General features: G+C 44.1%; 1 protein-coding gene across 4 annotated transcripts in view; it reads right to left on the minus strand.

Annotated features, from left to right (window-relative positions):
- The window catches only part of larp1 (La ribonucleoprotein 1, translational regulator), a 66,267-nt gene extending 56,509 nt beyond the window's left edge, over nucleotides 1-9,758 (minus strand). For all 4 annotated transcript variants that reach the window (XM_080013304.1, XM_080013303.1, XM_080013302.1 and 1 more), the window contains exon 1: nucleotides 9,223-9,758. In XM_080013304.1, the coding sequence (XP_079869430.1) occupies nucleotides 9,223-9,526 (304 nt within the window). In that variant the 5' untranslated portion in view covers nucleotides 9,527-9,758. The remainder of the gene's footprint in view (nucleotides 1-9,222) is intronic.
- Nucleotides 9,759-12,667: the final 2,909 nt, after the last annotated feature.

Here is a 12,667-nt window from a genome sequence, read left to right on the forward strand (position 1 = left end):
CTAGCAAAATACATGACCAACATATTCCACTCTCCAGTCATGATGGAAATTATACACCGATCAGCCACAACATTAAAACCACCTGCCGAGTATTGTGTAGGTTCCCCCTCGTGCCACCAAAACAGCTCTGACCCGTCAAGGCATGGACTCCACAAGACCTCTGAAGGTGTCCTGTGGTATCTGGCACCAAGACGTTAGCAGCAGATTCTTTAAGTCCTGTAAGTGAGGTGTGTCGGGCTTGTTGTTCCAGCACATTCCACAAATGCTTGATCAGATTGAGATCGGGGGAATTTGGAGGCCAAGTCAACACCTTGAACTCTTTGTCATGTTCCTCAAATCATTCCTGAATATTTTTTGCAGTGTGGCAGGGCACATTATCCTGCTGAAAGAGGCCACTGCCATTAGGGAATAGCGTTGCCATGAAGGGGTGTACTAGGTCTGCAACAATGTTTAGGCAGGTGGTACGTATCAAAGTCACATACATGATTCTTCAGACCAGGCCACCTTCTTCCATTGTTCCATGGTCCAGTTCTGACGAGCACGTGCCCATTGTAGGTGCCTTCGGCAGTGGACAGGAGTCCGCATGGGCACTCTGACCAGTCTGTGGCTAACGCAGCAAGCTGCGATAAACACATTTCTATCTTGGCCAGCATATACTTTTTCAGTTCTTCTGTGGTATCGGACCAGATGGGTTAGACTTCACTCCCCACGTGCATCAATGAGCCTTGAAGTGCCCATGACCCTGTTGCCGGTTCACCAGTTGTCCTTCCTTGGACCACTTTTGGGAGGTACTAACCACTGCATATTGGGAACACCCCACAAAACCTGCCGTTTTGGAGATGCTCTGACCCAGTCGCCTAGCCATCACAATTTGGCCCTTGTCAAAGTTGCTCAGATCCTTACACTTGCCCATTTTTCCTGCTTCCAACACATCAACTTCAAGAACTGACGTAACTTGCTGCCTCATATATCCCACCCCTTGGTGCTATTAGAACGAGATGAGCAATGTTATTCACTTGACTTGTCAGTGGTTTAAATGTTGTGGCTGATCAGTGTATATAACAAATTACAAGCCCTCGGTTCAAAGGATATATTATGTTTCACCAACCAAGGCCCCAATGCTTCCTTCTCATAAATTTGATTCAAGCAAACAATCTTTTCACTGATGGTTTAATGGGTTGAATGATCAATGAGAGAAGTTCGTTTTTTCAGTTTTAATGGGGATTTAGTTGGGGAGGAGGGGGGCCCTTTAAATTCACACCACTGCTAAAAAATGAACAAGAACATTTATAAGACAGCTAAATAGATCAAACTGGAGAGGGTGTAGTTGTCGCCAATCATCTTTAGACCACCGGAATATTATTCATTCTGATGGATATTTGGGGTTAAATTGCAAACAACCGAGGCAAGTGTAGAAATGTGGGTGAAGCACAATTAATGAGGCAGTTTCATAGTAAACCGTTCTACATTAGATCCTCCAGGCAGACAGATTAGATCCACAACTACGAGTGGCAGCGGGGCTGAGCAGAGGAACACAGGGAGTCCCGTCCGTTAGAACCAAATATGGAGGAAACGACAGACAGCGCATGCCGCTTCGCCAGCAGCCACACCGCCCAAAAGACTCTCACTGGACTCCTGCAGTGTGAAAGGCTCAGACAGGAAGAGCTGAATGCTGAGGGAGCCGCCCCTGATGCTTAAGCCCTGGACGGGGACACACACACTCACACACACACACACACACACACACACACACACACACACACACACACACACACACACACACACACACACACACACACACACACACACACACACACACACACACACACACACACACACACACACACACACACACACACACACACTCACTCACTCATGGATACAACTGTCAGTTATTGATCGAATACCAGGTTTAGTAAGGCATTTCTGTCAAATAATACCTCAAATACAAAAATCTGATGCCGACAGCCACATTAACCAAACAAAGTGCCTTGATTAACGGTTGTTGGTATTTTTATTTTTTTATTTTCATTGGATTAGATGTCTTCAACAGAGCAAATTGATTATATGCCAATAATTACATCCCAGTGTTCCCGAGGTGACAATCTATGTCCACACGGTTAGCTAAAAGCGCCAGACTGGCACTTTGTATTATATCATTTTTTTGCTAGACTTTTATCATAGTATAATGCCTTTAAAAAGTGGTTCCAGTGCTTCCCTACTGACCACTGCTGTTATTTTTAAGTACATTCTGTATGCTTTGCGCAACACTGTGACAGGGGTATGAAGTCCAAAGGGTTTTAAGGTGCACAGTCAAGTTTTGGAAACCTCCAACTTCCCTGTGAACATCCAATGACAGTCTTCTGTAGCAAGCAGAACCCTCAGCTGTCAGAGTGTAATATATACAGATATACTGTATATACGACTTTGTAATCCTGTTTAGACCTGGAATGAAACTTAAAGCTACTTGTGTAAGGGTTTTTTTTTTAACGGAATAGATATTGCGAGCTGCAATCGTGCAGCAAGGGTAACATGTATATGCACATTTCTATCATTTCGCTGGAAAAATAATCCTTCAGAGTCGACATGACATTTTGAACAAACACCTCCTGCAGCGTGAAAGACTCAGACAGGAGAAATGAATGCCAAGGGAATCACCCCTGATGCTGAAGCCCTGGATGTGTACACACACACAGCTATTTCTTCCAAGATAACCTAAGAGAATTATCTATACGGATCCGAATGCCATGATATTTCTGTTTAATAATATCTACAATAAAGATATCTGTGGCTACACAAAGCTACATTTAACAAAGAAAATTGTGGAATTGTGTAGATAATCTGTTTTGTTTTTTTTCTTTACATTAGATGTCTACAACAGAGGAAATGTGTTCAATACCAAGCATTGCATCCAATTGACAACTAACTGATAATGTCCACACTTTAAAGTAAAAGTAATAAGTCAAAATAATATTACGTAATAACAGTGACATCTGTATTGGACAATACTGAAAAGTATCATGTAGTATGAAGAAAATAGTGTATCCCTACTGATCCCTGCTCTTATTGTGCATTTTGTTTGCTTTGCTTAACACTGTGGCAGAGGTATGAAGTCCAAAGGCTTTTAAACAAAGTCAAGTCAAGTTCACAGTCAAGTTCGGGAAACCTCCAACTTTCTCGTGAACGACCAATTACAGTCCTCTGTAGCAAGCAAGCAGAACCCTCAGCTGTCAGAGTAATATATACAGCTAAATACGACACTGAAATCTGTATTCAGGCAGTTTTCCAATTATCCAATAGTCTGAATAAAATACATGTTGTGGGGTGCCATCATGCAACAATGGTAACATGTACTGTATACGCACATCTCTACAGCTACTATAATCAACACAATAAAGGAACATTAGGGGAGTTGATAACTACAAGCCGAGGCCAGAAAAAGCCATTTGGGCTGGCGTTTCCTTTCAGACCAAACAGAGCTTAACTTTAACAGGGTCACCATGCAAGGCTTTGATTGCTTTGTTGGAAGAAAAAAAACATTCATTTAGTCCACATGACATTTTGAACAAACTGTAAATTGTCATTAAGAAGCACAGTTAGGATCCTCTCGTGTTTACCTCTATTCGTATAAACTGAATATCACTAACTCAAGAGCTTTGAGATCTCAGTATTTGCATTTCTAAACCACCCTTATATTGAAACTTGACATGTAACAAAAGGCCTTTGAATACAGTTGACAAAGTGATAACAACATTCAAACTTGCTAATGTAAAAAGATCCACACCCTGACCCTGGCGCGTGTGTACGCCTCCCTGAAGAACTGAGCCTTCACAGGGTCAGGGCCACTATCAGAGCATCCAGACACAGCCCTGACAGATAAACAACTCAAGCCAGACAACATACAGGACACAGGCTTGCTGACTACAAATAAGTTCAAAAGTATTTATGTGTGTATGCGTGTATGTCAATGGATGTGTGTCTTTGAAAAAATTTTAATGGATGCAGACACCATAACTTCAATGCTGGCTTCACAATTATACTTTTTCCAAAAATATGGCGCACATATTCTGTACAAAAGCTGTGTTGTACTTTCAGCTCAGTGACACTGAACAGATTTGACTACTTGGTTATCTAAGTTTGACACAGAGTGCCGTTTTTGTTTTTTTTGATAGTGAAATTTTGTCTGTGCTACAAGTGTATCCAATTTAGATACCCAGCCCAAAGTGTCTCTGTGGGTAAAATGGAACAAAGCAAAGGTCACTAGGCTACAAAACTAAATGGAACAATTTAAAGCTAATCGTGCCTTCCAACTGCAATAACCAACAACCACTTCTACATGAAGAATATTGGTCCTGAGAATCTGTTCAACATCAGATCGTCTGTATTTCGTCCTTTGATGCAAGAATTCTCAAGATCACAACACCCCAAAGTTAATGAGAAAGAAGAGACGAAAGGCAAAACAAATGCCTCTAAAATAAAAACAACAGTGGGATCTTGTTAACCTATAAGTAATATGTCTTTGCATGCCTCTATGATACATTGTGTTCACAAGTCCCAGAGAGGACTGCTGCAAGAAGGGGAATCACATACAGTACACCAAAGTAATATGGAAATCTATGGCCGGAATAATAGTTAAATAACAATACTCTTCAAAGCATAGTTACACAAATAACACACCTAACACACAAGGTAGCTTGTTTATATGCAGAGACATTACTTATATTTAGGTTAAGAAAGGCAAAGGCAAACAAATGATTGAGAACCAAAACTTTAGGGAGAGACCGCTGTAAACTCTGCAGCGTAATGCTTCACGTGCTGCCTCCTGCACACTCTACCCGGGCTCTGCCCCTCGCCTAAACCTAACGGAGTATTTCCAGGTAAGTGCCAATTAAGTGTTGAAAATAGCATGATTATATTGTTGAATTTATCGATTTAAAGTGTTGGAAATGTACATTATGCTTAACTGGCATGCACATTATATAACAGGCACTGCGAGTTTATCCTCCAGTCGATATTTGAGGCAGGGCTTTATTTGTTTGTGTGAACCACATTTATTAGAGGCTCAGTTTTTATTTGAGTACCGGTTAATCTTTGGATAGAGACAGCCCATTTCTCCTTCCCTGAATCCACTGCCATCTGGTTATTTTTGTGGTCACGTGTGGATGGATCGTACAGATTGTACGTGCGGAGTTCTTCGCAAAACCTTCTTTCGGAATGCGTCCATCTTGAATTACCTGCCATGTACGGGCCCGAGATCCCAAAATTGGGAGGTGCGCACCCTTGCACCAGATTGCCATGCTGCGCTGTCGCGAGCACCGCAATTACGTCATTTATGGGCGGGCACTAGACGACAATAAGGACCCTTGAGGCACCCCTTCAGTTTAGGAGTTTCCTGATGATTACATTTTGGCCTGAAAAAAAATATTCGAGGGGGGAAACACCATCACATCAACATAAAAACACCCATTCAGAGGCAGCTGTGTAGACATTCTGCCCTGCAAAGTGAGCCTACGCATTTGCGAATTTCACTGGAAGACACCTCGTAAAATGGCTATACAATAAACCTGTATCAAGTCAGTGAGAGGAGTGTGGTGGAGGTGGGGGATTACGTCTTCACTTCAACAACAAAGAGGAAGACATTCATGATGCTGTGATGCATGCCGCTATGGAGGAAACACCCACCCACAGACACTAATTTTGACACCCACCACCCTGGCTGCCACCAGCTCCCACCAGTTGACCATTGAGCCAAGCTCCATCACTTCAAGTATGCCAAATGTCTTCCAGACGTTTCTTAATTGATTAGTTCAAATTCGCCAGTATGAATTAACATTGTCCTTCCAAGGAGTAAGGAGCTGGGCCATAAGGATACATTTTACAATCACCAGATTTATATACATATTTGGGCTCAGTCGCTGTCGCAATAATGAAACATGATCCCTACTCCACATGCGGACAACCAGGGGTAACCAATACCACCTCACCCTCCACCAAAAACCCACATTGGGTTCACATTTACGAACCTCAAACGTTGTGACATCCCAGGACTTCTACTCTGTGAGGTAAGTACCAGAGGCAAGTTAAGGTAAGTTTCATTTAGGAGGATTTAAATGTATATTTAATAGAACACAGACAATTAAATCTATCATATAATTATAGAACCCAGAATCACGATTGTGGCGCCGCCCCCTGTGGCAGCCTGCGTGAGCACCTCGTGACGATTACGCACATTTTAGTATTTTTAGAGCTTATAGAGCTTGTTGTGCGCAATCACCGGGTGTCATGACATTTCACTGCATATATGTCGCGTCAAAATTTGGGAACATTTATAAATAAACAGGAAGCTGAACGATGGCGAGCTCCTGAAATACTACTACTACACTTGACTATGTGGGTCAAGCAGGAGGTTAAATTTCACTACTACACACTAGGAATGTAACAGCATGAAATTTCTCAGTGCGGAACAGTATCTACCAAAATACCACAATATTTCACACAATTCAATTTTCCCATTAATTTTCTATATATTCAATTAACAAATAGTTTATATTAATAACGAAAAACACATGGTAAAGCCTCTGGCATGGCGCAGCATGGGAAGGCGCTTGTAGGGGCTCTCTTTTCACAGGAGGCAAAATAAGCAGCAGAACCAACAATATTTTATGACATGGTGCTTTAGTTACTTGCATGGGAGCAAGTGTAAACAAAAACAGTGGAACGCATAGATTGGGTAAATCACTCATTGGATGGATTATTACAACATTTGGCAGTCTGCTACCGTGCAGCGGCAACATAAGGTGAGGTGAACCCAAGCTTACATCTTTAATTTCGCACCATCAATTTGGGAAAGGTTCAAGATTCAGAACGGTGGTTGTTTGATACTGCGGTATACCGGTGCATCCCTATTACATACAGTGGTATGGACAACAGCTGTTCTAGGCACTGACATATGGAATAATTTTAAATAATTAAATACAAAGACTTACTCAATGCCATCAATTGTTTTCAGTTTGTCGGTTGGCTCTTCTAGCCATTTGTCATGATTTGACTTCAGACTTCAAACAGCCATGTATTTGTGTTTCATATGTCCTCCTTTATATGCTGTTCCTGTTGTTGGTGGCAGGGTACGCCTATTGCAACAAGAATGCAAAGATTGCACACAGGCAAGAAGTGAAAGGCAGCCACGGTGAATTTGATAAAACAGCATGGCTAGTTGTTGTCAGCCAACTGTGGACGTGGATTAACATTCACCAAAAAGAACAGCACCCGCAGATTAATAAATATCCGCACCAATCTAAGAGGCCAAGAAAATAAATTAACCGATCAGAGGAAAGAAAACTTTAAGGAAGAGAAATTGACCATCCTAGAGCGAAGACATATTCCAGGACTTTTAATGGAATCCACAACTTAATCATTAAATGTGGTTAAATCACTTCAACAGAGACACATGGTTGCATGACTTAAACGATGGCCCCTCTCTACATGGCTCTGCTCAGGGTATTTGTACTTTTACTTCAGTAAAAGCTCAGAGTAATACTTCTATATCTATTAATATCTTCATGTAAAGGTAAGGCATGGGCTCAGTGGGACAACATCCAACCCTGATGACTCCTTGGTGCAGACTCACCAGGTCAGGGTTGACATGGAGAGCACCACACTGGGGCACAAACCGACACAAACCCCCCGGCGTACAAAGGGATCCAGGTGTATGGGCTAACCTTAGACTTCAGAAATATTATTGTACATATAGTTATATTTATTCACATTAGACTGAACATCCCACCTACATATAGTCAATACTAACAACCATACCGAAACACAGCCCGTGCCTCAGCCTTTTAATTTAATGAATCATGTGCGTGGAACAACACTTTGTACATTGTCGTATAGTATTTGCTATCGAGCGATGCTTATACCAGTTGCCCGCACAACAATGCACGGACCCCTACAAAGGCAAATTCCGGTGTGTGTGAAATGTATTTGGACGAATAAAGACAGTGCGGTTCTGTTCAGACACCACGTTGCCTGGCCTCGGTGTGGAGGCAACGTGGTGCCTGCTCAGCCTCTCCTCCCCACCTCGAAAGCCCAGTCACTACGTGAATATAGCTAGCTAGCGAGCGAATGTTAGCCGCATGCGAATTGGACAGCGAAGTGGACGAACACGTCGCATGACAACCCGGCGACGGAGCAACTAGTCGTGTTCAGTCACCACGACGGTGCACGATTCCGCGACTGGTCACAAATCGGGCACCGATTTGGAGAGCGATATTAGCGCTGCGCTGTCGCCATGCTGCTCGCTGGAGGGACACGTGGAGAGAACACGTGACGTTCCATAACAAATGTGTTCTTTGGAGGGGAGACAATCTGATAGTATTCGCTGTATTTGGATGAGTGCATGTTACATGTCACAACCAGGGTGATGCCGGGCCGTGCAGTTGCCTAGGCATTAAGACCGGAATTACCACTCGACGCTAATCAACCACGGCTAAGCTAAACAACTCGGGAGGGCTTGCGGTGTGCTAGGCCCGAGCAGGGACCGTTGCTATTGTTAGCATGCTAGAATGCTAGCTCTAGAGACAGTTTGCTAGCCTCCCGTCTGGGCGACGTGACACCGACTTCGTTTCTCAGCAAAAGCCAGCGGCACGAGAAACATGCATGGAAATAAACACGTACGTGTAAATACGGATACGCATCTCCGACGGAGGTGCAAGTTAGTGGGCGAGGGTGCCATTAAAGGGCACGGATGGCCACCCAAGGGGCACGGTGGTGGCCATGGATGGACGTTGCGACACAAGTCAGTGTTTGCAACGGTCGTATACAGAAACCCACATTGAGATATATCGCTATATCTATAGATAGATATTATTTTACACCGGGACTATGATGGTGGGTGTTCGGGTGACACCGATTGATGACGAGGTGTTTAAATTGACATTCGATTAAATCAGGTCTGAACTCCCTTGTTGCTTGCCCAGCCCACCGTCGTTGCGTTGCGTTAACTGCCCACAAGGCGCAGATCACCGGGTTCCAGGAATAGCACGGGTCCCCTTTGGCTAAATATAGCGAAGTAACCAGCCAAAGCAGAGCCCAGCACCAGCGCCGGGACTCCAGTACCCCTTACTCGTCGGGAGCATATTTGCCTCCTGACAGCTGCTTCCAACGGCTAAAGAGATCCCACATGGACTCGAACCCAACGCTTCGACGCAGGTTGTCCCCACTCACCGTGGTGAGCTTGTCCGTTTACGTTGACCACGGTGACGGCGTTCATCTTCTTGGTCCAAGGGTTCACCTTGGGCGGCGGAGCCTCGGTAAAATCCTTCTGACAGCCCCTGGAGGTGTCCTCGCCCTGGTTGTTGGGAGCCACCCGGTCCGGGCTGCCGCTCCGCTCCTCCTTCCCCGGCTTGGGGCTCGGCTCGGGCTCGTCCCTCCTCTCGCCCTGGCTCCCGGGCTGCTTGGGCCCGTTCTCCGGACAGCCGTCCCCGCCGTGGACCAGAGAAGCCAGAGGAGCCTCCACCTGAGTGGCCATTTCCCCCCCCCCTTTTCCCTCGCGACAAACCCCCCCAAAATTCGCCTTCAAACCCCAGAAGGAGCGACGTGGAGCGCTGCTCGGGCTCGGCTCTGTCGCTGCTCCACTCCACCCCTAGACCAAACCGGCTTCAGTCTAAGACGCAGAGTGGCCCAAACCGCCGGGTTAACGCATAGGAAAAAAAAGCCTCTGAAACGTGGAACTTTCCTCCTTCTCCAGCACCGACGGCAACATGGACGTTCCTCCACCACGCGACAGACGGGGCCGCGCACGCACGGCGTACGGGGCGTGTCAACGGACAAAAAAGGAAAAAAAAAAAAAAAAGCGCGTCCGCGCCACAAGGGCCGCGGTGACGTGTTCCTTCGGTTTCTTGTGCTGCGTTGCGTCCAAGTCGGAACTCGCGGGGGGAGGAAGGAAAAAAAAGTGACGTTTAAAAGGTGTATTCGCCTATAATCGCACATTTTGTGCCAAAAACAGCTCACGGTGCCGTACAAAAACACACACAAAGCGTATCAACACCGGGTGTCTGGCAGCCGGGTCAGCTAGGAGGGCGCTGATCTGTGGACCCAAGAGAGAATTTAAGAATGTGTTCCGAATGGACCCGGAACCAATGTCGTTTGACAATTACAGGACCTAATGCGTAAAATATTCTAGTCCCACTCAGAACCCCGGCAACAGCGCCCTGGGCAGTCTGCAGCCCGGGCGAGAGCTGTTTTGGGAAGGCCCGACCCAAACGGCCAGACCAGTTTCTCAGCATCCTGAAGGAACGGGAGAGGCCCTTAGCTATGTTTCGTAGATGGAAATGCGCCGTTTTTTATGATGTAATTAAAACGAGGCTCGAAGCTGCCCACCCGCCTACTCTCAGGAAAGGGCAGAGGGGAACGGGTATCCAAGTCTGAATTTTGGTCGAGATTGAATTTACCGGGATAACAGGTCTGGCTTCAGATTAAAATGACCTGACATAACGTTAACGGTGAACAAAGTTGTTGTCTATGTTCCCTTTTATGCAATAACACTCAGCACCGAACCAAGAAGCTCGGAGCTGTTGTTCTGTGCTGTGGTTTTGCAGCATGCTATTACTCCACCTCATGCTTACACGGGAAATTAAGATAAACACATAAAGTTGACATGAAAATTAAGTAAGAAGAAATTAATAAGAAGTTTGAATTGTATTGTCCTCCCTTCGGTAATAAGCGGCATGCTTCTTAATGTGTTTGGTGGATAAACGTACCTTTTTGTATGACACTCAAATGTTCGTGGAATGTGAAATATTGTGTACAGTGAGTAAATATCTGTGTACATTTGTTCAGTAGATTTGACAGACATATTTGTATTACAAACTTTAATGAACGTTAATTTTATACATTTGTATTCTAATGTATTCATAATTCTTACTGTATATACTGTTAGCTTAAGGTCACAACAAGGTAATGTTAAGAGTTTTAATAAGACAAGTAACAGTTTATAACAGTTCATTAGGGGGTCAAGCCCCAAATGGGCAGGAGCCCTATTGTTATTGTTAATGAAAAACTGATGTCAGTAGTCTATGGATCTCATGGACTCACACTCACAGACAAGATGAATATAATGTGCATTCCGGGCAGTCCCGACATGCTGTCATCCAACTTTGATCCAGATTGGTATCCAGTGGAATAATTTAGTAAAACCCTGTATTTTTTTTATCAATGCTGCATGTGCAAATGATGGCGAGCACAGGTCACATGAAAGCATTGCAGTCAAGTACCATGATGGCGGCGCGTGCAGATGTAACTGATATCAGACCTTTACAGATGTCATAGATCTGACAACCCACAGACAATCTGAATAACATTTATGTACGGGGCAGTCCCGACATGCCGTTGTTCGAGTTTCATCCATATCGGTGATTCAGTATTTTGGATCGAGTTTGGAATCAACAATCGCAACCTCACTAAGATAGCACCATGTACAGCACAGGTGCGCAAGTTGACGGAGTACACAGATCACGGGATAGCACTGCAGTCTAGTGACAAACAGATATCGGTTATTGACAGATGACATCAAATGCGCAATAACCAAAGTGCATTTTGGGTATCACCATAACTATTTTGGAGGTAATGTGCAACAGAGCATTGTCTTTGCGTTTGAGTCCTTTTTTTGCGAATTTGTACGCTCGTGTTGTGTGAAAAGCTTCAATTTTAAGTCCCACAATGGAAAAGGTAGAAACGTTGACCTCAAGGCGAGATTCTTTAGGTTTCCCACCTGAAAAAGGTCTATGGACAGCAGGTAGAGGACATAAACAAAGACGCGCAGCACTGCCTGAGTTGCATCAGGGAGACGCAAAAACGCTAGCTACAAAAAAACTAGGTCAACCTGCATACGAGCCGATGGAGACTGACCCAGACTGGGCACCATCCCTACATCTGGGCCACACAAGACATTACACACATAGAAAGTTTACGCTCTGCAAGATGAAGTAAGCGGGAGCAGCTAAGCGGTTAGCTAAACACTGCAGAGGGAGCACAAGAGATTGGAGAAACTGGCCAGGTAGACACTGAGGAGGGGACACACGACACCTGTCAGGAGGTGGCACAGACTGAATGTAACTTGCGCATGCTCAGGTGGGCAGAAGTAAACCACCTGTTGGCAGAAAACAGAACGTGAACTCGATGAGTACAGGATGTCTGACGGTTTCTTTGGAGACGATGATGCTAGAGTAAAGTACTATACGGTTAGTAATATACTCGGTGACGTCAACCATTTAAAGTTGAAAAGTTATGACGTCGCTATTAACCTTTATTGTGTTTGAAAATGTTTAAGTTAAGGTATTACCAGAAGACAATTGGATAAAAAAAAGTGTGGCATATTAAACATCATAAATATATAAGCTTCTGAGGACAACTGACACACACCAGAATAAGTTCTCCAAAAAACAATTACATAATACAAAGAACATGCATTATTTGTGTTTCGAAATATTTTCATTATTTTTGTTTGGGTTCACCTCAAAGATTTGGTCCACAAAAAAATGTGTAGCTCACAACATACAATGTATTTTATTAAATATCCTCCAAAATGTAAGTCAGTTAAACCTTTTACTGTACTTTATTTATTTATAAGTTTATAAAATATATTATTATTGTGAAGGAAGTTTTCTGTTGA

The sequence above is a fragment of the Zeus faber genome (genome assembly GCF_960531495.2).
Source record: "Zeus faber genome assembly, chromosome: 14".
NCBI lineage: Eukaryota > Metazoa > Chordata > Actinopteri > Zeiformes > Zeidae > Zeus > Zeus faber.